Source organism: Lacerta agilis, chromosome Z (genome assembly GCF_009819535.1).
Source record: "Lacerta agilis isolate rLacAgi1 chromosome Z, rLacAgi1.pri, whole genome shotgun sequence".
Lineage (NCBI taxonomy): Eukaryota > Metazoa > Chordata > Lepidosauria > Squamata > Lacertidae > Lacerta > Lacerta agilis.
Genome location: NC_046331.1, coordinates 19,279,238 through 19,306,263, shown reverse-complemented (window position 1 = coordinate 19,306,263; position 27,026 = coordinate 19,279,238). Strand labels below are relative to the sequence as shown.

At 43.1% G+C, this 27,026-nt stretch overlaps 2 protein-coding genes across 4 annotated transcripts in view; one reads left to right on the top strand and one right to left on the bottom strand.

Moving 5' to 3' along the window:
• The window catches only part of HEPH (hephaestin), a 47,195-nt gene extending 27,766 nt beyond the window's left edge, over positions 1 to 19,429 (bottom strand). For all 3 annotated transcript variants that reach the window (XM_033137857.1, XM_033137859.1, XM_033137858.1), the window contains exons 1-10: positions 19,289 to 19,429; positions 16,199 to 16,403; positions 13,028 to 13,272; positions 11,638 to 11,853; positions 10,464 to 10,643; positions 9,006 to 9,260; positions 6,967 to 7,135; positions 4,410 to 4,549; positions 2,327 to 2,458; positions 245 to 456 (exon numbers count right to left, since the gene is read on the bottom strand). In XM_033137857.1, coding sequence (XP_032993748.1) covers positions 245 to 456; positions 2,327 to 2,458; positions 4,410 to 4,549; positions 6,967 to 7,135; positions 9,006 to 9,260; positions 10,464 to 10,643; positions 11,638 to 11,853; positions 13,028 to 13,272; positions 16,199 to 16,368 — 1,719 coding nt within the window. In that variant the 5' untranslated portion in view covers positions 16,369 to 16,403; positions 19,289 to 19,429. The remainder of the gene's footprint in view (positions 1 to 244; positions 457 to 2,326; positions 2,459 to 4,409; positions 4,550 to 6,966; positions 7,136 to 9,005; positions 9,261 to 10,463; positions 10,644 to 11,637; positions 11,854 to 13,027; positions 13,273 to 16,198; positions 16,404 to 19,288) is intronic.
• A 1,767-nt stretch (positions 19,430 to 21,196) lies between these two features.
• The window catches only part of LOC117040366 (heat shock factor protein 3-like), a 48,857-nt gene continuing 43,027 nt past the window's right edge, over positions 21,197 to 27,026 (top strand). The window contains exon 1 of the mRNA XM_033138093.1: positions 21,197 to 21,300. Within this exon, the coding sequence (XP_032993984.1) occupies positions 21,241 to 21,300 (60 nt within the window). The 5' untranslated portion in view covers positions 21,197 to 21,240. The remainder of the gene's footprint in view (positions 21,301 to 27,026) is intronic.

Here is a 27,026-nt window from a genome sequence, read left to right as displayed (position 1 = left end):
TCCTGAGAGGATGGGCAAGATATAAGCAATAAAATAATCCCCATCATGTTCCAAGTCCACCCACCTAACCACAACCCACTGTCAATCAAGTAGAGAGCCAAGGAATTCAGACCCTGTAGGACTGGCGGTTTTGATGGTGGTCACATGGGAGTACTAATGTAGGTTGAGTCTCAAAAAATTACCCATCTCCACTCCCTTCTGCTGATACTGGTCAATGGCACAATGGCAAAGCAACAAAGCATACCTGCTTATTATGTTCATCGAGAGTCCCAGGTCGACATATAAGCAAGGGCCCCACTAAGCCAGAATTGGTGTCTCTGACCGGGTCTGCTGCAGAAGAGTACATCCAGGTCAGACAAGGAGGGTCGGTGGCTGTAGGCCCAACATGCTGAGGGACAGTCCAGTGGTACACAAAGCTCCTCAGAGGCTTCACAGCAGCTCCATTCCTGGATAAGCCTTTGAAAAGCAAGGAAGGTTATGCAACTCCTTGTATCATTAGAGCTAGTCATGGTGTAGTGGTTAGAGTGTTGGAGAGACCAGGGTTCAAATCCGCACTTGGGCATGAAGCTTGCTGGGTGACCTTGGGTCAGTCACTGCCTCTTGGTCAAACCTACCTCACAGTTGTGGGGATTTGATGATGATGGGGAGACCATGCACACCACACCTCAGGCTCTTTGAAGGAAAAGGTGGGATATAAAAGCAAAAAATAAATAAATGAAAAATTAAAGCTGTTCATAGCAGCTGGGGGGAGATAGCATGGACCAGGGAAAGCCTGCTTAGTGTCCTCCAAATACTGCGGGACTCCAGTTCCCATGAGTCCCCACAAAGATGGTCAAAGATGATGGGAACTATCTGGAAGGCGCCAAGCTGGTGAGAGACAGTGCTGTGAGGGGGTTAATTTCATGTTTGGTTAGAAATGTTTTCTCTTGTCAGTCTGGATCTTACTGACCAGTGCTGTTCAGCAATCTCCTGAGTCTAAGAATTATGATAGGCAGACACTAATTTCTCAAGCTACATTTTCCATACCATCCATCATTCTATAACCTCCACTATTTCCCCACCTGCCTTACCCTCAGAGGCCTCAGAAACTTTCACACCCACTCTTAGGAAGAGTTCTCCAATCCCTTGACAAATTGAGTTGTTCTTTTGTCCACCTTTTCGTGGCATTGTGTCTTCTTAATTTTTGTGGTTTGGCTCATTTCCCCCACTTCATAACCAAGCTGTAAGCGCAGCTTGCAACAAGAACACAATGGGGTGGGGTGGAGAAAGAGAAACCCCTGAGCTCTCAGACCCCATGCTCTGAGTGGGCCTTGCTCCCTCCCCCAGCTTGAGGGCTGCATTCTCTTCCAATCAGGTTTCCAGGAGCCACGTATCAGTGGTGGGTGGGGCTGGAGGCAAAAATGGGCAGGGGAGCTATTGATGGCTCCTAGGCTGGATAGCCATGCTCTGCCTCCAATGCTTCTGAATGCCAGCTGCTAGAAACCGCAGGAGGGGAGAATACTGCACTTGTGCTTTGATCCTGCTCGTGGGCTTCTTCCCATTTTGAGCCAGGTCCCTTGGAAACTCTAGCTGAAAAAGGTTTCCTCATCTGGTTCCCAGCAACTGTTATTCAGTGGCAGTGACACTAGAACATTGCAGGTCACTCGGCCGCATGCCTAGAAAGCACAGGACAAGAGGAAAACCACTCGGTCTCATACTTTCTACACATGGGACAAGTGGGAGCATGAATGAGCCCTATGTGTCAACTTTCCTCCATCCACTTTCTCCGAAATGCCATGCACAATTATGCCGACTTCTATCATGCCATCTCTTAGGGCTCATCCACACTTATCAAGCCTCATGCTTTCCAGGCAGATGTCCACACTTTAAAAGTCAGTGTCAAAACATTTTTTAAAAATATGCTCTGCTGCTTTCCACAGAAAGACCTGCTCTTTAATGCTGAATCGGAGCAAACAGAATCCTGTGGAAAATCCAAATGGCTGTTTGTTCAGATTCAGCAGTAAAGAGCAGATTTTCACGGGGAAAGCACCAGGGGGGAAAGTGTCAGACATGGAGCTTTAAAGCAGAGACCTGATCCTAAAATATGTGGCACAAAAAGGAAGTCTGAATGATACCTCACTCCAAACTGGAAAGCTCCAACACTGCAACCCTTTCTCATAGGGAGCTCTTGTATTAAAAGCATTGTGAAACCTGCTCTTTCTGAAATAACTGAAAACAATCTCTACTTTTTCACCCCAAGAGATATATCCTGGTCTTGCTAAGCAAGTGAAGAGCACCGTTTTTAAACAGCTGTTGCTAAAATGAAAATGTGCATGTAAGAACTAACCATCCTGGTAAGCAGTTCCTTCCCATTCCTTTTCATAAAACGCACCATGGGGCTGAATGCTAAAAGGCCAAGAGGCTTTGTTTGCAAACGTAACCTGGATAGTATCTCCGACTTCAGCTTTGATCACTGGTCCTGCAGGGAGAAAGAGAGGAATCATAGGTCATAGAATTGTAGAGCTGGAAGGGACCTAGTACAACCCCCTGCAATTCAGGAATCACAACTAAAGCACAACTAAAGTTTGCCCCTTCTGCAAGCCATTTTGTTTTCAAACAGCATGAGCATGCCTTATTTCCACTGAACACTGCATACAGAAAGCACCTATTTACGAGAATTCTGGCATAGGTAAATATCAGTATTGTGCAAGAGCTCTATATAAGGGGTCAGCAATCTAAGGCCCATGGGCCAGAAGCGGCCCACAGAGGTAGTTTGACCGGCCCACAAGCCACCCACAAACCGAGCCGCCAGCTTGAGTGCCGTGCTAAACCGGCGCAGCACGGTGTGGTGACTTGCTTCTGTGGCACCGAAAATCGTGTTTACGCAGACGCCGAAAATTGTGGGCACACACGTGATGTAGCCCACAGAGGGATCTCCGTGGGACCGATCCGGCCCAGGCAAGATAAACCTTGCTGACCCCTGCTGTCTATTAAAAAGCAAAAAAGGAAACGTGTGTCCCAAAATAATAGCACAGGTCTCCATAATAACATAAGCAGAGCCTACTGGATCAGGCCAACGGCCCACCTAGTCCAGCATCCTGTTCTCACAGTGATCAACCAGAAGCCTCTTTTGGGAAAACTGCAAGCAGAACCTGGGGCAAGAGTACTCTTCCCTCCTGTGGCTTCCAGCAAAGGAGGCAGAAGCATTTACTGTATCTGGCCATGGAGGCAGAGCATAGCCATCATGGCTAGTAGACATTGATAGCTGTCTTCTCCTCCATGAGTTTGTCTAATCTTCTTTTAAAACCATCTTAGTTAGTAGCCATTGCCATCTACATTTTGCCTGTAGTGAAGTATGGTAACTAGGAGCTGGTAACATTTGCTGTTTTCCACTTGCACATTTCTGGTTTTGTTTGTTTGTTTGTTTGTTAAAGGTGTTCGTGCACAGGTGCAGAAATACCTCCATGCATGCCCAGAACAGGCAAAGGTAGTAGAAAACAGGAGAATAATGACTGAGGGTGGGGGCCAGAAAACATTGTATCAGATACTATCTATTGCTGTGTGGACAGGAACTAGCAGAATGCATATGAATAATCTAAGATTAAAAAGTAGTGTGTATGTTAAAGTTTGTAATTAAAGACAGCTGTGAAGAAGCAATTGAGAAGCTGTCAGGCAGCCAAATTGGCTGGTGCACGTGACAAGGCTGTTTGCCTAAGCCTAGCAACATGCTGTGATTGGATGAAAGTTCCTAGATAAGCAGCATGACTCTGCAAGGTTGTTGTTGGGTAGTTTTTGGAGATAGTTGGTGTGTGTCAGATGAGAGAGCTGTGTATAGAAACTGTGCATATAGTGTATATAGTAACTTGGAGAAAGTTGCTCTTTATCCTGCTGTATATAATAAAGACAACTACAACTCAAGTTACTGTTCCTGAAGTCGTGTTCCTGAATCGGTATCCTGGACTGCAACATCTCACAGAAGGTAGCAGAGGGCTTGGTCTAGATCCTTCAACAGTGTATTGATAGTCAATCGTGCACACAGAAAAACTGGATTTTGTTTGCAACAAAATGTGATTGTCCCCAGATTGTTGGACTCTGCCTGCCTAGGGAGGGTTGGCTGATTCGTCCTTGGTGGTTTTCCACTGCCTTGTGAATACCATTTTTTTTTCCTAGTAGGCATTTCATCTTTGGGGCTGCTCTTGTTTTTAGGTTTTTGTAACACTGCACTGGCTTTTGAATGACTATACCTGTTTCCCAGATCATAAAACATTTATAGTTGATGTGAGCAGCATTGAGTGTCTCTGTTAGGACAGAAAGAGTGAGATACAAATCTTCCAGATAAATAGATAAAACTTCCCACCGTGCCTCTCAAAACATAACAAGTCATAGCCCATATATCTGGCTGGGCAGGAAAGTTAATTTTGATGTATTACCAAGTATTCCAAGATGCTTTTCTTCTTTTGTCCGCCCCTTCTCCACCTGAAAAGTTCCATCCATGTATTCAGTGTATTGGACCTTCCAGTATGTTCCCCCAATCCTAGTGGAATTCTGCTTGAAAAACTGCTCTGAAAAACTAAACACAAAGAAGCAAACATGTGATTCTAGGATGCAACAACAACCAAATCTTCAGCTTTTGCAGCTTTTGTTGATGCTTCTGCAAATCCAGCTGCATCAGCCAAGGTCCACAGTAGCTTTCATGCTGAACTATGCAAGAGACTTGGCAAAAGAAGACAGTTTTCATCGTTAACGCTGTCTTTTTGGGAAAGTGGGAAGGGTGTTTATGTGTCACATATAAAGGCTGATAGTGCAGCTGGGCTGACAAAAAATCCAGCTAATTGTCTTTGGGGAGAAGGGCCAGAGAGGCTCAGTAGCAGAGCATCTCCTTAGCAAACAGAAAGCCCCAGGTTCAACCAGCATCTCCAGGTGGGCCGGGAGGGGGGGCAGACAACAACGACCCACCTCTGAGATGATAGAAAGCCTCTCCTGCCAACCACTCATCCACACTTCCGCTTGTCCCTTGCCAAGAAAGCATGAGTCTGAATGATTTTCTGCTTGTCCTGCACTTTCTAGCCACAGGTCCAAGAGGTTTTGCCTTTGCTTTGCTGCTTTCCCCTGGAAAATCTGTTCTTCAGCACTAAATTGGAATAAAAGGCAATCCACAGAAAACCCAAGTGCTGTTTGTTCTAATTTAGTGCTAAAGACTGGATTTCTCCAGGGGAAAGCAGCTGGGCAAACAGAGGTGTGGACAAGCCCTAAATTAGATGGACCAATAGTTTGACCCCATGAAAGTTGGGTTCCTAGGAAGTAGGGAGCATTTCCCCTTTGCTAGTCAGCTCATGCCAGAGGTGGATAATGTCATAAGAACGTAAGAAAAGCCTGCTGAATCAGGCCCTGTGAGATCTTGCAAGAATCAGTGGGCGGCTGCCTAAGCAAGGCAGAGAGCTGAAAACTCTCTTTGTGAAGGGAAAACCTGGTGCTAAAAGAGCTTTATAGCTCTCTGCCTTGCTTGCATTTAAATTGTGGCATTTTAGCCAGTGGCTAAATTTTAGCCAGCTGTGTGTGGTTGAAATGGTGCGAGTTAAATGCGCGTTAGATGTGATCGTGCTGTTTATAAGTAGCTGAAATCAAGGTGACTTTGGGTGGTGTTGACAGAACACTGTGTGTACCCAGTGATCCAAAAGCAAGACAATTAAGAGAAGTAGCTCTCACCAAAATCAAGATTGAGGTAGGGAGGCTCATTCAGAACCCCCAGCTTTAAATGAAGAAGCCCAGATAATGGGCAGCTGGCAGATGAGATGAGAAAGCGCAACTGTTCAGTAATCATAAAACACCACCAAAAAAGCAACTGCAGAGCAGCCCCACTACTGGCAAGGAGGCAGAGCTGTTGTTTTGTAAACATGTACCTTTACCTTTTACCTAGTGTTTTGTTTCCCAAGGAAGCACAATCCATCCCATTATTTCATTAAAAAAAAACACTATACCCAGGTCTACAATGCAGAAAGGTTGCAGCATCTGGGCCAGGTAAGAGGTGACATGATAGAAGATTATAAAATTATGCATGGCCTGTGGAAAGTGAAGAGAGATAAGTTTTTATCCCTCTCTCACAATTTAACACTAGAACTGGCTGACATCCAGTGAAGAAGAATATTGGGAGACTCAGGACAGATAAGGACTTCTTCACACAGTACAACTGATAGCTACCAGGCAGGATGACTATGCTCTGCTTTCAGTTGGAGGCTGCTATGCTCCTGAATCCCAGTTGCTGGAAACCACAGAAGGGGAGAAAGTGATCTTGTGCTCAGGTCCTGCCTGCAGGTTTCCCTTTGGGGCATCTGGTCAGAATACGGTGGTACCTCAGGTTACATACGCTTCAGGTTACAGACTCCACTAACCCAGAAATAACGCTTCAGGTTAAGAACTTTGCTTCAGGATAAGAACAGAAATCGTGCTCTGGCGGCGCAGCGGCAGCGGGAGGCCCCCATTAGCTAAAGTGGTGCTTCAGGTTAAGAACAGTTTCAGGTTAAGAACGGACCTCCGGAATGAATTAAGTACGTAACCAGAGGTACCACTGTAGTATGCTGGACTAGAAGGGCCACTGGCCTGATCCAAAAGGCTCCTCTACCTTGGGACACAGGAAATTAAAAGAGATAGAAGACTACAATTCCCATGATTAGGGGTTTGGGGTATTAGGGGTTTGGGGTATTATCACCATCATTTTTATTTAGTTATTTCTGGGTTAGCGGAGTCTGTAACTTGAAGTGTCTGTAACCTGAAGTGTCTGTAACCCGAGGTGCCACTGTACAAATAAGCTTGGTTCAAAAATATTTTGGTTTCTTGGGGCAATGTGCCACACTGTAGCATCTTGAAAAGTGCAGGTTTAGTTACTCTGTTGAAAAGTTAAAGTCTCCTATGCGATGGGGACCCCCTTTCAGCACAGTGTAAATGCATTCTCAAGCAGAGCAGGAAATCCACAAATAAAAGCCCCCTTACCTGTTTGGCTGCAGCAGGCTTTCCCCAGTGCCCAGGTCTAATCCTGAGGGTCCGTAATTCCACTGAACTTCCTTTGCCGCTATGTAGTATTTGCGAAGTTTCCCTTTCAGGGCAGGCTCTGAATTCTGATAGGAGCAATTCCTGACTTCATAGAGAGCCTCCATCCCAGCTGTAGGAAGCACAACAGAGCACAACACACTCAGCCTGGCCTGCTTGTCAAAACAGCCTACAGGTTGGGAGTGATCCTGTTCCCCACCACAGATGCAACTTCCAAACTCTATTTCACTTAAAAAAAATTTTTTTATAGTATATATACACAAGGGAATACAATATGATCACATCTTGAGAGTGATCAACATGCACAATTTCATTCTTAAAAGGTTGAACCCAGGCTGGTTGAAACTGTGCAAATTAAATGTATTCAAGGCAGAAAGCTTAAACGCTCCTTTTGAGCTGTGCTTTCCTAGTGCAAAAAGAGCTTCTAACCTCTCAGGCTTGCCTGCTGGTCTCAGGGGTTCAGGGATACTCTTGGGAGACCTTGTGGGAACTCGGATGGCCCCACAAGATCCCGGAAGAGACTCCTAGAACACAGTTAGCAAGGCAGAAAGCTTAAACATTCCCTGCCTTGCTTGTGGGGCAATGTCCATTTGGTGCACCAGCTCTAGAAGGTAAGATTGTTCATGCAGGGGCCGTTCCAAGGGGGTGGTTCGAGCATAGACATTTTTGCATATGCACGCCACCCCTGGAACATAACCCCTGTGCAAGATGCAAACATGCTGTACTCATAATGTTACAGCAGGTCGAAAGCAGCATTAGGTGGAACGCTACCATTAAACTTACTGTTCCAAAACATTACTAATTTTTCCCACCATAGGCTGGTTTACATATATTCTTTTGTGGTAGATTAGCTTAATCATAGTTATTAGAGACCAATTTTTCTCAATTTGTTCACGTGTAGTAAGAGATATGCAGCTTTCAAGCTTGGTCCTGTATGAAAAATCCATCCTTGTACCCTTAGTGATTGCTGGTATCACACATATATTCCTATCTTGGCTCCCACACCCACACAGCACTTAAAACTTACCTTCTCTAGACACAGGTCCATGTTTTAAAGTGCTGCGTTTGAGCCCCCCCTTTTTTGTCCTGCACTTTCTCCAGGAAAACCCACTCTTTACAAAAGAATCAGAGCAAACAGCAAATCTGCAAAAAACTCAATTGCTCTGATAAAGAGCAGGTTTTCTTGGGGAAAATGCCAGGGCAAAATAAGTTAAAAAGTTAAAAAAGGTGCTTGGACGTGGCACTTTAAAAAGTGCCCAGAAAACACAGGATGAAAGGTAAGTGTGGATGAGCCCTCTCCGCTTAATTATCCCTGAAGGTATGATTCCCAAAAACTACTGCATGGCATATACCTAGATCAGGTTACACATTACACAGTTCAGGAATTCGAAGTGGAGTTCTGAAGTACATGGTTGAGCAGAAGCTAATATGGTGTCTCAGCCATGGCTGCAGTTTAGTTGAGCTGGAGTCCTATGTTTAAGAATGTAATTTTTTTAATAAAAAAAGCCTGCTGGATCAGGCCAGTGGCTCACCTAGTCTAGCATTCTGTTCTCAGTGTGGCCAGCCAGATGCCTACAGGAAGCCTGCAAGCAGGATTCAAGTACAAGAGCCCTCTCTCTTCCTGTGGTTTCCAGCAACTGGTGGTCTTCATAAGCATTTACTGCCTCCAACCACAGAGGCAGAGCATAGCCATCCTCTCAGCTATCAATAGCCCTCTCCTCCTCCCTGAATTTGTCCAATCCACTTTAAAAGCCATCTAGAATGGTGGACATCACAGCCTCCATCGCTATCTGGTGATGAGAGCTATAGTCCAAAACATCTGGAGAATTCCAGGGATGGCTGGCCTATTTACATCATCTGTGAAAAAGGAAATGCTGATCCAGCCAGCCATATGCCCACTTTCTGTTGCCATGGGCAGGGAATTCAGCAAAGAACTAGTGATGACAATTGCAAGGGGAACTCGGTCTGGGAGACTGCCTTACCTTGCAGGTGATCATGGACCTCACAGTCCAACAGCCATTTCCCAATGTGGCGAGGGATCATTTCTGCTGCCACAAAAGTGGCTGGGAAGAGGCTGGCCACGTCAGTCCTGTGGCCCCGGACAATCAGGGTCTGTCCGTGGAAGAAGACGGTGTGGATATCGATCTCATTGCCCATCCCAAAAAGATGCCATGACACATGATCCCCAGCACACATGGTCATCTCGGGGAGGTTCCCAAACACGTAACCATTAATTGCTGCAGAAATAGAGATCAAGAAGATGTTAACGTGAAAAGGGGGTTTAGTATCAGTGTGTGGGTGTACATATATGTAGCATCCTATATTCATAAAAATGTAAGGCTGTTACTGTGCAACTGGAGAATTTACAGTGCCTCGTCACAATCCTGTATTTGCATAAGGTCAGGGTGGGAGAGGGGAGAAAAACAGAAGGGCAGTTTAAAATGGTGGTTTCAAACAACAGCAGAGGTTTGATTAAAGCAGACAGAAGTCCACAGGTTCAATGTATCCTGTTAATGTGCACATAATTTAAAGACCTTCTGTCTACTTTTTTTTTTGTAATGCTCCAATATAAATGAAGATTTGCTTCATTTTCCTTCTGTTTTGCAATTTGGAGTCACATTGTGGCTCGCCAATTTTGCTTTCAATGGCTGTGTAACTCCTGTGAAGTTGTGTAACTGAGTGGCTTGGGTTGTATTGTTTCCCAGTACAGCATTCCCAGGCTCACATTTGCTTTCATAAAGTATTAGGCATGGGTTTCCCTATGGCAGTACCCATATGAGAAAGCTAGTTCTACATGTGAAAGGACGAAAGCTGTGGCTGAGGAGGCTAGGGTGGAAGGTTATCAGAATGGCCTGTCCAGATGATGTTCATTCACTGGTGCTCCAGTGGCAAACCTGTGGACAAGATACAGTTGCTAAGGATAGTGAGAGATCCCACTTGCCACCCTTGTATTGTGTTCCCTACTGTCAAGTCACGTGAAGTGACTAACACATTCCTCCACTCTCAGAGGCTTGGGGAGGGGTATCCCAGGGGGAGGGGGCCTTGTAAGCTGCAGGACTCCGTCCTCACAGAGGCTCCCCTGGCACTTTGCTATACAACTTCCATAGGATGTTGAAAACACACCTCTTTACCTGACACCTGAGGTGCATATTTTTTAGGAGTCACTTTATTTTTATGAATGCAAGTTGTTTCAAACTGTTTTCAGTGTTGTTTCAATGTTGTAACATGCCTTGGGAACTTAGGGTTAAGGGCAAACAATCAGTCAGTCAGTCAGTCATTTTAATCAGTTGTAATTCTTTCAGTGTTTGACAGCCCTGAAGTTAATACATCTCTGTTCTTTATGATCTCTGAGTTTATTTGATCCAGAGAGAGTGTGCTACAGCTGTCCCTACCTGAATATAAACAGAGGTCAAGGAAGGGTCCTGCCCAACTGCACCCACCATGCATCTTGTTGCTCTCCCTGAACCCCTCATCTTCCTCATCAACAGCACTTGGATCTCCGCAGAAGGAGGCAATGTTTTGATCCAGGTGCCAGCTCTCATTCTCGTCAACCACGCTGAACATCAGAAAGAAATCAAGGTCCACGTCATGCCGCCTTTGAGAAACACTCTTCAGAGTCCCTGGGCCAGGAGAAGATAGGAGTGAATGGAAGGAGCCAGGAGTCCTGATGCTGTAGGGGGAGCATGCTGGATTTCTTCCTACTTTCAAGAAAACCCACCTCTCTTAGCCCTGAGGGAACACACTTCTGCTCCCAGAGCAAGTCTGGTGAAGAACTGTGGGGCTGGTGGCTTCACACAGTGGTGAGCAGCATCCCTCCTCCAGGAGGCAAGTGCCACCATATGGTGCAAATCCACTTCATACATTTAAATCACATTCAGTTGAGAGCCAGCGTGATGTAATGGTTAGAGTGGTGTTGGCCACTCTAACTGGAGGAAAGTGGCAGGGCAAATGGAACTGTGGCTGAACCCTGATATCTTGCCACCTCTGTAGGAGTCCAAAACCCAATAACACCCAAACAAGAAAATATAACAACGGATTATATATATTTATCTTAAAACAAGGCCTTTGGGCCTTGCCTCTTTCATTTCCAGTTCTGCAAATGACATGTTACAACCCCTGTCCTCTTTCTTTCATTTAAACTCCCAGGCTGAATATGGTCTAGAACAGGCGTGTCCAACTCACAAGAGACTGTGATCTACTCCCAATATTAAAAAAAAAACTTGCAGGGATCTACCCTTTTGTCATTGGAGGGATGAGAGGCATGTGGGGGTGGGTGGATTGCCCAGATTTGTTGAGCTTTTTTTTAGGAGTGAGGTGCCCAGAGTTGTTGAGCTTTTTGGGGGGGAGGATTGCACAGAGGTTTTTTTTTACTCCCCCCCATAACTTTTTTGTACACGATAAGGATCCTGCGATCTACCAAGATCAGCCAGGGATCTAACGGTAGATCATGATCTACTGGTTGGACATCCCTGGTCTAGAAGCTCGTTTAAGTCAATTTAAACCTGAACTGAAGAACAATTCGGGACATGTACTTGTGGCCTATTGCACTGTTTGTGATATAATTTCAAAAATAAGCTATGAAACTAAGCAATCTTTTCCCAAGGGCAGCCTTACCTTCTCTACATATCAGCAGTGGCCCAATTAAGCCAGTGGCAATGTCTTTTGCTGCATCAACATGAGAATGATAGATCCATGTTAAACAGGCTGGGTCATCATCTGTTGGGCCATGATCCTCAGGAACAGTCCAGGTATATGTGTGGTTCCTGCCCGGTGGGATGGCATCATCCTTCTTAAGGTCTTGGGAAGAGGACTCATCAGGGTAGAGGGATCCTGGAAAAAATGAGAAATTGTAGTATCCATTCAGTACAATTTCCATTTAATGCAGTTGCATTAGCCTTGAGAAGAGCCTGCTGGATCTGGCCAGTGGCCTATCTAGTCCAGCATCTCACAGTGGCTGATCAGACACCTCTTCTGGGAAACTCACAAGCAGGATTCAAGTGCAGTAGCACCCTCCACTTTGGTGGTTTCCAGCAACTGGCATTCAGAGCACAGCCATCATGGCTAGAAGTCACTGGCAGCCTAATCTTCCATGGATTGTATTGTTGCCCACAACCCCCAACTCCTGAGTTTCAAGAGACTGCAGGGGTGCCAGTACTTACCCAGGGTTCAGTTCCATTGGAATGAAAATAAACTGAGACTGTGGTGTTGTTAGGATATATGTTTTTATTTACACATATATACAATCTGAGCATGGAATGGAGGGGCTCACAGCATTAATGCTCCAACCTATAACAGTATACTTTGAGAGCTTCCATTTGGACAGCAGCCTCTCAAACTTAACACCCAAACATGAATTGCTTTTAAATTGTCCAATGATTGGCGAGCCAGGGGTTAGAGCAGGGGTCAGCAAACTTTTTTCAGCAGGGGGCCAGTTCACTGTCCCTCAGACCTTGTGGGAGGCTGGACTATATTTTGAAAAGAATATGAACGAATTCCTATGCCCCACAAATAACCCAGAGATGCATTTTAAATAAAAGCACACATTCTACTCGTGTTAGAACATCAGGCAGGCCCCACAAATAACCCAGAGATGCATTTTAAATAAAAGGACACATTCTACTCATGTAAAAACACGCTGATTCCCGGACTGTCCGCGGGCTAGATTGAGAAGGCGATTGGGCCACATCCGGCCCCCAGGCCTTAGTTTGGGGACCCCGGGTTAGAGTGTCTGACTAGGACTTAGGAGACCACAGCTCAAATCCCACTTGGCCCAAAAGCTCACTGGATCACCTTGGGCCAGTTATTGCATCCCATGTACACTTTGAGCTCCCTGGAAAAAAAAGGTGGAGTATAAATACAACAAATAAACATATAGATAAATAAATAAAAGCATCATATGCAACATGCCAACCCATGTAGAAACATCCATGAAAGCAGAGGTGAAAGGAAACTTGTTTATTATTATTTATTCAATTTATATACTGCCCTTTATAAAAATATTTACCTTCTGAGTCCTTCTTGTAGAAGACACCATGAGGGTGAATGGTGAATGGTCGCCTGCCGAAATTCTTCAGGTGTACAATGATGGTGTCACCCACTTCTGCTCGTATGATGGGCCCAAGGAATCCCAGCCAGGGGGGTTTGGGTATTTCTGATGTGTATGTCGCATCTAAGTATTGCTTATACACAGATTTCCTGTAGATGCTGCCAATTCTGTTCTTGGCAGGCTGGAGGAATCTAGAGGCTGTCCTGAAAAGGAAGGGGGAACAACAATAACAATATTGGTAGCAATGTCCATATGTCCTGATGCTAAAACATCCCATTGAGTTTCTCTCCTGCTATCTGTATGCACAGCTGATTGTTTTTAAGGCAAGGCAGAGAGAAGAAAATGTGTTTTTTGTTTGTTTATTAGTCATTTTATCTTGCCCAGAGCAACCCAGAGTGGCTTACAACCACCCAACCAAAACCCCCCACATAGATACATTAAAACCAAGAGGGGAAAGAAATACATTAAAAACATCTCACACACTTCTAAAAGCAGGTTTAGTACAGCGATTCCCAAAGTGGATGGTACCTTCCCCGGGGGTGGGGGTGGGGGTGGGGGTGGGGTGGGGATTCCTAGCTGGATGCTAAGAGGCAAGAAGCTGGCAGGGAGGCAATGGAGGTGGAAATGGATATCAGACTTTGAAAAGTTGGCATCACTGGATCAAGTTTATCAGTTTTGTTGAATCAATCAAACTAAAAAGTTTTAATTGGGTTTCAAATAAATGTGCAATTAATGGAACTAAACCATTGGTTTAATGAATCCTGAGCATGTTCTTGTTCCACTTAAGAAACTCAACTGTGCTTTACTACATCAGATTATGGGTCACATACCCCTTGGCAAGAATTCTGCTCTGGCAGGTAACTATGTGGGCCCTTTTATCAAAGTTAAAGCAACCAGTGGGAGTCCTAAGTCCAGCCAATCAGTGACGTGCTTTTTATCTCTATTTGACGGTGAGAGGTGCACAGCCATTAATGTGCACAGCAACATCTTGGGAGGGGTGTTTCCAGCTACCCCACCCTTTGCCCTTGGAAACTGCTGCAGGAGATGGGCTGTGAGCAACATCATGGGAGGGGTGTTTATTAGGACTAAGGTGAAAGTGTAAAGCTACCTTGTTATTCTTGCTATCGGATGATGCATGCTGTTTAAGGAATCTTGTTATATGTATAGTATTAGAATATGGTTTTTCGGTATGTTATTATATTTGCTATTGTTTTGCTAGATTATTGTTGTTTTTGCAGTGCTTGTTCGAAATGCATCTGTTTCTTTGTTGCAAGCCACTTTGAGCATGGGGTGTGTGTGTGTGGTGTGTAAAAGCAGGATACAAATAAAATGAATGAATGAATGAATGTCAGACTATGGAGAGTATTGGATGCAGAGGGTGGGGTGGGGTGGGGTGTTTATGATGATTCCAGACAAGTGGGGAGAGGACAGAGGTGAAACCATTGTTTTCCCCGTGGGAAAGGCAATCTCGTGTATCTTTCACTGATACAGAAAATTGAATTCTAATGGATACAATTTCTCTCCCCCCATTGCATAACAATCCACACCAGCCAAAAGTCCTGTATACCAATGTTCAGAAGTGCAGCCATTCTCCACTAGGCTTCTCTAAGCCATCTAAAACATACATGTACCTGAAGAGTGGTTGGACATGTACAACTCATTCATACTTCCAGATGTTGGACTCCCAACTTCTATCAACTCCAGCCAGCAGAGTACCCCTTGAACCAGCTGTGCAAATGCTTGAATTGATATTTTTTAATATAAAAATAAGGGAACTGAAAAAACTGGGGGGGGGGAATCCAGAATTATATTGCCTTTGGGGAGAAACACCAGTGTGTTAATTTCCTTTCATATTTTCACAGATGGCTTCAGGAAGGTTATTTCTGGGCTAGACCAGTGTCTCCCAAAGTGAGCAATCCCGGGATGGGGGTTCCCTGAGGGTGACAAAAAGGCATGGGGATGGCAAGGGGGGTGTTGGAGCTATAAATGTCTATCAGACTTTGAAAAGCTGGTATCACTGGATCAAGTTAGTCAATTTTGTTGAAATAATTAAATTGAATAGTTTTAATCAGATTTTGAATAAATGCAATTATTTATTACTGTTTTGAATAAAAAAATAGAAAAAATTAAACCGTTGTACAAGCCACTATTATGAATGATGCTTTTTATAAGGAAGGGTAGGGGGCACTAGGGATGAGTTTATGGAACCAAGAGGTTGGGACCCAAAAAGGTTTAGGAACATCTGGGCTAGAGAATGTCACAATGACTGCTGTCAATAACTCTCCCATGGAGTTTCAGCACCCACTTTTCAAACAGGGAAACCCAACCTGCTGGTGAACATTGGACAGAAGGAATTGTCCCCCAGTTCACAACCTGGTGAATACATCAGCTCTTAAATGCAATGGCAGTGGCATCAGTGCCACACACAGAAATTCCTGCTTGTGCATGTGTGTGTGAGAGAGAGGCAGCATTGCCGATAAGGCACCATAGCAGAACTTACAGCTGCCTCATTATGGCTGCAATACATGACTGATTCCCTATCACCTTCAGGTTATTTGGGTACATAGGCTTGACCAGCCTTTCTCAACCTGGGACCTTCCAGACATCTTGGACTCCAGCTCCTATCAGCCCCAGCCAGCATGGCCAACCATCAGGGATGATGGGAATTGCATCCAACATCTGAAGAGTCATAGGTTAAACACATCCTGGTATTTTGTATATATAAAAAAATTCTTCCAGTAGCACCTTAGAGACCAACTAAGTTTGTTCTTGGTATGAGCTTTTGTGTATCTGAAGAAGTGTGCATGCACACGAAAGTTCATACCAAGAACAAACTTAGTTGGTCTCTAAGGTACTACTGGAAGAATTTTTTTTTTTATTATTTTGTTTTGACTATGGCAGACCAAAACGGCTACCTACCTGTAACTAGTATTTTGTATGTCACACTTCTGAAGCTTGGTGATTCTCCTGTTTCTTAGGTAACGTGGCATTAACCATTAAACCAACCAAGACCAGATATAAATCAAGAATGTATTATCTTCCTTTTTTTTTTTAATATGCGACTCTGAAGTGGCTAGAGTTAACTAAGTTATTAAGCCAGGACCTAGTAAACCAAGAAATGAAGCTCACAGATCATTTGCTATGCTTTGTCCTGTGATGGTGTTCTTCCCCAAGGGAGCATAGTTCCAGTCCACTTCACGGATGCCCAGGTAGTAGACTCTGGTGGCACCTTCGGCCAAGACATGAACAAGGAGGTGGAGGTGGAATGCAGTGTGCCATGTTTGTTTACAAGACAACATATCAGTTCTTGGAAGGTCAGTTCAGGTGTCGAGATCTTCAAAAAGGGAGGAAATAAAAATAAAATATTAGCACAAGTGAAGTAGGAACAGAGAAGACTGGCTTATAGTGACTCAGGCCATGAGTCCAACCAGTTTGGTACTGGCCTTGCTGATGGACAGCACCCCTGCATGCTTTCTGACATGGCCTGTTTTCTAGCCCCACCTGGAAACACTGGGGGACTGAACCTAGAACCTTCCACATTCAACTCCTGCTCTCTGCTGCTAAGCAACGGACTTTCCATAAGAAAGAAAGGCAGGAGACAGTACAAGGCCATATAAATCTGCTGATTTTATTTTCCAACAGATGGTACGTGTGGGCGAATGAAGATTAGGTGATGTTCTCGGCATGTACAGGTAATCCACACCACTACTGTCCATTTAATTAAGTGCCAGATAATGTCAAGATGACATACAGCTTCAAGGACTCCTTCTCTTTGATGGTGGAGCAGGGGTTGATGGAACTGAATCAGCTAGGATTCAGACTTCAGTCCTCCTAGTCTACACACAACCATCACCCTTCATGGGGGACCATGCGAGGGTGAAGATTGGAACAAAAGTCTGCATTGTCTTCCCAGGTTCCATCACCAACATGTCCTACACAGCCCTTTGGTTCCTCTGATCCCAAATGGGCTATAAATGCTTCAAAGTTGGGGCCTTCACCTGGGCAGCAGCCAAACTCTGGCCCTGCCTGCCTTTGGATGGACTTATCAGCCTGCCAAAAAAAAGGGTACCAAGTTAGGGAAGTCCGGGATAGACTCTCAGTGCCCAATTCAAAGCAGTAGCCCATTCCAAATATGACTAAAGCCTGCTAACAATTTTATTTTATTTTGTTGCTGGCAAAAATAATTATATGGAATGAAACGAAAACATTTGTTTGCATGCCTATAGCGTGAAGGTTAAAACCCCTCAACAATAATCAGTTGCCTGGTTTCATATTTTTAGTTACTGGCTCCCTTGGCCAGTAAAGCAAGATGAGCGCCGCAATCCCAGAGTCGTCCATGACTGGACCTAATGGTCAGGGGTCCCTTTACCTTTACCAGCAACAAGAGCAGAGGTACATTTGAAGTTAACCTGCTGTTATTTATTTTTATGTAGGAGAGGGCTATTGATGACTACCAGCCAACTTTTTAGCCAAAGTTATAGAGCTTTTTTCAGTTGTTGAGCCGAATGCAGTAGCCCCTGCGCTTGAATCCTATATGTTTGGCCACTGTGAAAATAGGATGCTGGACTCTATGAGCCAATGACTTCCACTCTGAGGAGGACCTGAGTGGCCCTATGGATTTGAAAATTATTTTTAATGTGTAATCATTGTCCAGTTCCCCCCCCCCCATCCCTTTCCCCTTGTATGTGCTGCTCTTTTAGACTGTAAGGCCTCAGGTGGGCAGGGGCATAGCAAGGGGGTGGGGTGGGCCACCCCGGGTTCCATAATGGAGGGTGTGACAAATTACCAAGGAACAATTTTTTTTTGGAAAAAAAAATTGAAAATTTTATTTTGAAATTTTATTTGAATTTGGCCATGCTGGCTAGAGGTGGCAGGATTTGGACTTGGTTCCAGAACTTGGGACTTGGTTCCAGAACTGAAAATTAATTCTAGCCTACCGTAAGTATATTTTGAGCTGTGTGCCATTTGTGAGCAAGCACACTGACCACTGAACTTTATTATGGATCAATCAAACTTGCATAGATCCCTTGCTCATATATACTTCCACAGTGCCAGTCCTATGAAAAGCACCCCTAAGTATAGATTCCACCCTGTTCAGTGGGCCTTATTCCCAAGTAAGTGTGCACAGAGTTGCAGCCTTAACCTCTGACATGTTGCTCACCCTTGAACAAAAGCTGTTCCCTAACTCAGCATGTTGAATTACCTTGGTCTGCTACCTTTATAATAGGACAACATACACGTCTTTCACCATGGGTTGCTAAGCATCCAGTAACGAGATGCAAGGACATCAACATACAAGAAAACTATTGTATGCATGTGTGTTTTGAGACCCAACTTGTTTTTATGACTAAGTTGTTTTTAATATTGTGTTTTAATGCAGAAACACTAGGGTTGCCATATTTCAAAAAGTGACAATTGGGACTCGAAAGTCGTTGAGCTGTTTTCTGGAGAAGTTCTTCCAAAATTTCAGGACGTATGGCAGCACTAAGCAACACATCCTAGGATCTTAAGGTGAAGGACATGGCATTATTAATAATAGCTCTGTTGTTTGCCTCTTTTCAGTGGCAGAGACTGCAAAACACTTTAGACGTCCAGAAACTATGAAGAAGATGATCCCAGTCTTTAAATACTGCTTGATAAACAAAAACCCTAAGTGGTCTACTTAAAATACAGTTAAGACCATAAAAGAAAATTATAGGCAAACGTACATACAAAGTTATAATCAAAAATACAAAGAAATACATCAGCAAAAACAGAGTATCCATCAATAAAACATTAAATTAAATTGCAACAAATAATAAAACAGAGCGGTGTTATTAATCTTATGAGCAAGTGAAATCCTGTTTAAATAAGTGAATCTTCAGGAAGTACTGAAAGCTTGCCACAATTTCTGCCTATTATCTAGTGCATTCCAGGTGTCCTGAACTATTGCTCCCACCCTAAGTAGCCCCCAAAAAACTGGAGGCAGACCAGGATAGCGAAGAAGACCGTCTTAGAAGTCACCTGCTTCAGATATAATTCACCTCCTTATCCTCCCCACATCATACGTCATGTCCCATTGAGAGATGTGACCCACTTGTACATGTGCAATTTGCACGCTTCCTAAGAAGTAAGTCCAAGCAGAATTTACACTCAAGTAAGTCTGCCTAGGATTGCGGCCTCAGCAACCTCCCCCTTGCTAACAAAGTATTCAATTAAATAAGTTCACAAATCCCTTACTTTGATACAGGAGAAGAGCTGGTTAGAAGCTGAGACCATGGGAAGGGCTTCAGAAGTGTTCCCCGAACATTTTCTTCCTGAATCTCCAAAGAAGCTATATGATAGTTACAGACGCCAAGAGGGGGCAAAGTCTAGGCCATAAAAACCAGCTGATCCCTGGGCCCAAGCCACTGGCCTATCTGGAACATGCAATGCTTTGGGAATGCACTAAATAGAATAAATACCTGTACTTTGCAAGCTGATTGGCTGCTGAGCAAGGTATACATGCTGTGGAAGAGCCCTACATTGGTCAGTTCAGTGTCATTAGCATATCTGTATGCCGCCTACATTTGTTTAATTTTCAAGCTTTAGATGGCAAGGGCAAGCTGCTTGTGTAGCTTGTCACTCCCAGGTCAGTTATGACTGGATATTGCTTTATGGCAGGGTGGAAAAACAAATGGTAATATGTTGTTCGGAATTAACTGTGTGATAAGAAAGTAGAAATTGACCAAAATGGAGTAAACTGGGGAACTGAAATTTTGTAGGGTCATGCTATACCAGCTCTGCCTCCACAGTTGGAGGCAGCCATACTTCTGAATTGCTGGGGGAACTACAGTAGGGGAGAGTTGCTCTGGCGCTCAGGTTTTGCTTGAGGGTTTTTCACAGGTATGGGATTTGCCAGTGGGAAAAGTGAATGCTGGATCAGAAGGGCCATTGGCTTGATCTAGCAGGGATCTTCCTCTGTTTTTACATTCCCAAATATGTTTGAAGAGCATACCTAGAATTGGAGTGTGAATGTGCGTGCCACCTTTTGGTTCTTGGAGGAAAGCTGGTACAGTATATATAAATGCAGTAGATAAATGAATTAATCTGGTTGGACAGCAGGCAGCAGCTGGCAGAGCCGAAAATGGGCAGGGATGGTCTGAGCAAAACCACAGCTTTAAAAAAAAACCACACACACACACAACAAACTGAAACAAAACTCCCAGCATTCCAAGCTAAGAGCAAAAGGAAAGAGAGTGGTTTCATCGTGCATATACAGTGAAGAACCTACAATATACTGTATTATCTTTTTTATTTATTTTCCACTTGATTCCAAAACAACAACAACACAAATGTTCAGCATGCTTATATTAATTAAATAATATACAAAATTGCCTTACCGCATGCATGTTGTCCACTTCACTGCTTCGATCAGCAGAACTAGCGCTGTTACATTTGCATTTGCGAGAAATTGATCTTTCTGTGTGGTGTTGCCTGCACTCTGGAACTCCCTGCCTGTTGATATCTTTCAGCATTCTCTTTTCGGCACCTGCTAAAAGTATTTATTGTTTAGCATGTTTAGCACTGTCAGGATTTATGTTGGGGGACAGGCTTCATGCTGTGGGGAGCGGAACCTCGGTCAATTAAGTATGTAGTTTTACTTGGGGGGGGGCATCTCCTCCTCTTGGCTATGTCCAGGTTGTTCAGATATGTTATTTTAACGTTTGAAAGTTTTAATTTTGTTGTTGTTAATCCAATTGCTTTATTATTATTTTGTAAAATACATTGAGGTCGGGTTTTTTTGCGTATAAATTCTTCGAAATAAATTAATACGTGAAAGGGAAAAGGATGCACCGCTCCCGATGCACCGCTTTTGGCGCACATACGGCTGTGACGCCCCGCCCCTGCCTCTGAACTCCTCTTTTTCTGAATAGCTGGACCGCTCTTCCAGCACGTGTGTGCGTGTTTGTGTCGCCTTCGCTCCAGGGGAAGCCAATGGGCGGCCGAGCGCGAGGCCCTGCCCCCTTCAAGCGAAGTTAAACTAATGCGACCGCCCCATCTCTCTTGCCAGCAAAGGGATTCCCTCTAGCATGCCTCTCGGGAACAGCAGCCGCTCTACAGGTACCATGAGGAAGGCGCAAGCTGCTCCTGCCGCGGCTGCCGCGGGGGTCTCTGCAGGTCCCGCAACCCCGCAGCTGCCCCCCTTCCTGATGAAGCTGTGGGATATCTTGGAGGATGCTCGGAACGACAGCATAATAACTTGGAGCCCGGTGAGGCGGGGAGCGGTGGGGTTGGATTGGGGATGGAGGGTTCCGCGGGACACATGTGCAGGTCGGGGGAAAGCGCTGTAATAGACTTGTTGCGCTTCTTCCGAACTCGGACTTTAATGCCCAGAAGCTACAGGGGCCAATACTATATTCTGGCGCTTCTGCATCAGACGAGTTCGTTGAACTTTTAATTTAAAAAATAAAAATTTTTTATCCCACCTCCAAAGAGAGTAAGATGCGACCTGATAGAAGTGTATTATAACCCGAAGTCCCAGAGTATGTTACAGCGTTAAAAACAATTAAGAGCAACTTATAAAATGATGCACGGCATGGAGAAAGTGGATAGAGCCGTGGTTCCCAACTTACGGCACACGCCGCACAGGAAGGCAATTTGATTTTTAAAGGTGGGGGGTGTCCATTTGGAAGCTTGTTTAGACCAAGTTAATGGCATTTTAGGCTTCGTCCACGTGAATAGGAGTTCACTTTTTGAACAATAAGAATTAAATGTCATGGGATTTTAGAGATGCCTAGGTGGGGCTTGGCCAAAAAAAGTTTGGGAACCACTGCGATAGAGGGAGGTTTTTTGTATTCTCGCGTAACACTAGAATGGTTCCCAAATAATTTACGGCACACGCCGCACAGGGGGGCAATTTTATTTTTAAAGGGGGGAGTCAATTTGGAAGCTTGTTTAGACCAAGTTAATGGCATTTTAGGTTTCGTCCACATGAATAGGAGTTCACTTTTTGAACAATAAGAATTAAATGCCATGGGATTTTAGAGATGCCTAGGTGGGGCTTGGCCAAAAAAAGTTTGGGAACCACTGCGATAGAGGGAGGTTTTTTGCCTTCTCCCGTAACACTAGAACTCTAGAGAAGTTGAATGTTGGGAGAAGGCAGAGAAAAGAAAGTCTTAACTTCACACAGCGCAGAGTTAAACTGTGGAACAGCTTCCCGCGGGAGGCGGCAAACATGGTCCCCAGCCCGAAACAGCTTTTAAAAGAGGATTAGACAAAACTCACAAGGAGGAGAGGGTTATCTGCTGCAAAGGAACTAGTAGGATACCAGTTGCCAGAAGCCACAAGTGGGGAGAGTTGATCTTGTTCTCAAAATCCCGCTTGCGGGTTCCCTAGATAGGAATCTGTTTGGCCACTTTGCGAAGAGGATACTGAACTAGATGGACCATTGGCTGGATCTATCAAGCTCTTCCTATGTTCTTACATTTTTCCAGGAGGCATTTTAAATCCGCCAGGTGCATTTTGCACCTGGCTATTGGCCACTTACAACCAAGTGAAGATGCTGAGGTGCCAGGATGGCACCTGACATCTTCACCAACTGGATGTGCGTGCCTGGGGATTCTTGGGCCAGAATGCACGCTAGCAACACATCCTTTAGAATTCTATTCCTTATATTTTATCTGCACAATCGGAAGGAATTTCAGGAACCAAAAAGCTGCATTGAAAAATACAATTTTCAAGCTGCATCGCCTAGAAATGGCAACTTTTTGGTGACTTTCCTTTTTGGTGACTGTAACACTGGTTTAAGGAGCCATTTCGTGTCTAGCTTATTATATATCTGAGTTTCTCTGTTTCCAGGGGTACTCAAGGCACCTGCAAATCAGCTGCTGACCAATATAAAACAGGTGACAAGACACGCACACACAGAATTAAATCACAGTCAAAATGTTAATGTAAAGCTAAAGATGAATGTAACAATTCCAAAAACTACAAAATAAGCACAGAGTTCAGCAAAGAAATTTAATTTGTTATCCAAGTGCCTTTTCAAGATGCCATCCCTTCACCAAGTGTCTAAAGTTCTATAATGGTGGGGTTACTTCAGCCATGCCCCTTGCAGACCCAGGGCAGAGCTGCCTGCTTCCTTCCCCAATGCAGCAGGCTTCATGTAGGGAAGTTAGGAACACCATAGCAGGAACTCATGCAGAGATAGGTGGGTAGCCGTGTTGGTCTGCCATAGTCAAAACAAAATAAAAAATTCTTTCCAGTAGCACCTTAGAGACCAACTAAGTGTGAAGAAGTCTGAAGAAGTGTGCATGCACACGAAAGCTCATACCAAGAACAAACTTAGTTGGTCTCTAAGGTGCTACTGGAAAGAATTTTTTATTTTGTCATGCAGAGATGTAATAGGCAGCCTCCTCTTTGTTCTGATAACCTTGGCTCATCTAAGCTCTGTGTTGTTTACTAGCAGTGGCTGCTGGAGACTGAATTTGTGAACTGACTGGGGTCCTTTTCTGCACAATCTTGTGCATGTCTATCCAAAAGTTATTCCCTTAAAAAAATTATTTGGTTTTTCAGATTAATATTTTACAATCACATATCCAACATACAATATAAAAACAGGATTCCAAAGAATCTCCTGGACTTCCATCCTCCACTTTCTGGGTCCTATTGTTCATCATTTCCTCCTGCTTCTTTTATGATAATCCAAATCTTTTACCTCTCTATTGTGTCCAAAATTCACCATTAAACTGCAAGTGTTATTTCAATCCTACCAGGGTGGATTTGATTTAAATCAAATCGATTTAAATCACTAGTCAGTAACACTTGATTTAAATCATTTTTTATTTTATTTTTTACAGAAAGATTCGTTCTTACTGATATAATCTTAGTATTTACTACTAGATGAAGGTTTCATTTTTGGAATAATAAATTTTCAGAGTAGTTTTTACAGTCGTATAAAAAATTACTGATATGATTATACTATTAGAAATACATCGATTGATAATTATGAAATTATTGTGAGGTTTAATAAGTTAACTTTATATTTTGACAACTTTTCTGCTGTACTTTATTGGAAGGAGAAAAATAATCATTTCCTTAATAACAATTTAAACCATTTATTTAGCTAAATAACATTATAGCATGTGTACCCATATTTGTTAACTGATGTGGTTAAACTATTTTAAAAAAACTTTGAGTTTTAGCACACATGAAAAACTTAAACAAAACTTTATTTCCTGTTGAATAGCCTTTGGACTATAATATAACTTAAATAAAATACTATATTTAGAAATATTTTTTTCTCCAAAAGCATTTTATTTTAAAAATCCAATTTAAATAAAAATCTGATTTAAATAAAGCAAATCAGATTTAAATTTTAAAAACCTGATATTTTTATTTATTTATTTATTTATTTAAAAAAAAACATTGATTTTTGTCCACTCTGAATCCTACCAGTGATTTTAGCTGCTTACAATGGTTTTTAAGATAAATTATAAATTTTCCCCATTCCTTATTAAAATTTTGGTCTTCCTGGTTTCTGTTTCTTCCAGTCATTTTAGCCATTTCAACATAATCTATCAATTTAATCTGCCATTCTTCTCTGGTAGGGACTTTATCTACTTTCCATTTCTGGCCAACAGCATCCACACAGCCGTGGTCACATACATGTATTTATGTATCCAAAAGTTACTCCCATGCATTTAGGATTGCAGTAGTAGTTTTGTTTTATTTCTTCTAGTTTTCTAATAGTTAATTAGTGTAATAGTGTTAAAGACAGTGGTCCCTCGACTTACAAATTTAATCCGTTCTGAAAGCACATTCGTAGGTCGAAAAGTTCGTAAGTCGAAAAAGCGATTTCCCCATAGGAATGCATTGAAGCAGTTTTTAAAAAGAAATATTCGTAAGTCGAGGAAACTGCATCTAAAATTCGTAAGTTGACTAAACCGCATCTAAAATGCCAACGGATTTCCATTCGGATGTTGAAAAATTCGTTGGTGTGTGGCCACTTTTTTCGTTCATAAGTCGAAAAATTCAGATGTCGAGTATTTTGTAAGTCAAGGGACCACTGTAGTTAAATAGTTTAATCAGGTTATACTCACTTGATGTGAGTGTAACCTGATGTGTGCACATGTTTCTTTTCTGGAATGCATGAATACATTCCGTATGTGTGCATGCCCATGTATGTTCATGCAAAGGCATATAATCTGGGTTGCAAAAGTTTGCATAATTCGCAATGTGGCACATCTTGCCTGGTTGTATCAGTCCGTATTATCTTGGTCCCTTGCTCAAAGGAAACTAGGCATATTTGCATTGCAATTTGCAAACTGGAGAATTGTGCAGTAGTGAACAAGCCAAATGCCAATTTCATGGGTTCCACTGGTCTGAAATATTATTACTGTAATATGAAAAGTGCATGTTTTCATGATGTTGCTAATGCATATTTATTTGTTCTAGTGAGGGTAAACTGGTCCTAGCCTGTAAAATTGTACTTTTTGCATTGTTTAGTTTTTTAATAGGTCAAGACATGCTGTAAATTTGGTGCAGTGGGCAAGTAAATGCCAGCATTGGAAACTAGCTGACTGCACACTGATATTTTGCCCATGTAGTGGTAAAATCAGAAACAGTTGAATGGTGTGATATATATGTAGGGAGACTGAGCCCTTTCAAGATGCATAGCCAAGTTGCATGTGTGCCTTAGAGAATGGGAAAGAATGCAGAAAATGCATGTTAGGGTTCGCTTTTTAAGCTGAGGATACTGTACTTTTGCTTATAACATGGCCATGAAACATGGTGCAATGAAATTACAGCTATGTGTTTTCTAAGTTTGTAAGTTTTCAGTTCATACACCTGGGTCCACGGATGTAATAATAATAATAATAATAATAATAATAATAATAATAATAATAATAATTTATTTGTACCCCACCCATGTGATTGGGTTGCCCCAGCCACTCTAGGCGGCTTCCAGCATATATTAAAACATAGAAAAACCTAAAACCTTAAAAAGCTTCCCTAACTTACTGCAAAAGAATACATATAAATCAGCCAACAGGTTTATGGGGGAAATTGTATTTTTTGAAAGAAAAAAAACTGAGCAAGAAGTTTAGAGATAATGCCCAAACTAATGCTGCTTTCAACTTGCTGTAACAGTATGCTTTGGTTATTTCGTTTATTGGTAAATAAATAATGTTTTACAACATTTAAAAAGCATACCTTCATTTTCTTTGAAGCCTGACTATTCAGCCATCATGGCAGGTGGTAGGGCTGGGCACATTCAGCTGAGTGGGACCTCAGATTTTGCCCCCCAGGCAGGGGCGTAGCAAGGTAAATTGGTACCCGGGGACAAAAAAATTTCCCCCCCCGGCATGGGAAGGTCAGGTGGTACCCAGTGCGGAAAATTTCTTGTCAACCCCCCCTCATTGATCCCCCCCGCAAAAATTGTTTTACGTTATTTCATATTTTCTTACAAAGGAATAATAACAAGTAATAATAAAAAAACTTTTATTTATATTTTACCCTTGACATAACAGCCAAGTGAACAGCTATTTTGGTGGAGGAGGGTCAAGATATTAACCGATATGCATGAAATTTCATATATAGCTATATATAATCCCATGTATAGTAAGATAAGACCTTCGGAGCAGGCATTAAAAAAAAATTCAAAAAAAATTGTTCCTTGATAATTTGTCACCCCCTCCATTATGGAACCCGGGGCGGCCCACCCCCTTGCCCCCCCTTGCTATGCCCCTGCCCCCAGGATTGTGTCCTGACCAAACAAATGACTATAGATACTTACTTTTTTGTTCAATGAAGTATCTCTGCAGTTCTGTGGTTCCACCACCAGAGGTGCATTTAGGGTTTTAGAATGACAGATAGCCTAGCATTGGACGATGTCTGATTATCAAGATCATGGTATACCAACAGCTAAACATTGCGATATACCACTATCGCACAACGTCTGAAATAACTACGTTCACCTGTACTAGTTCTGTGC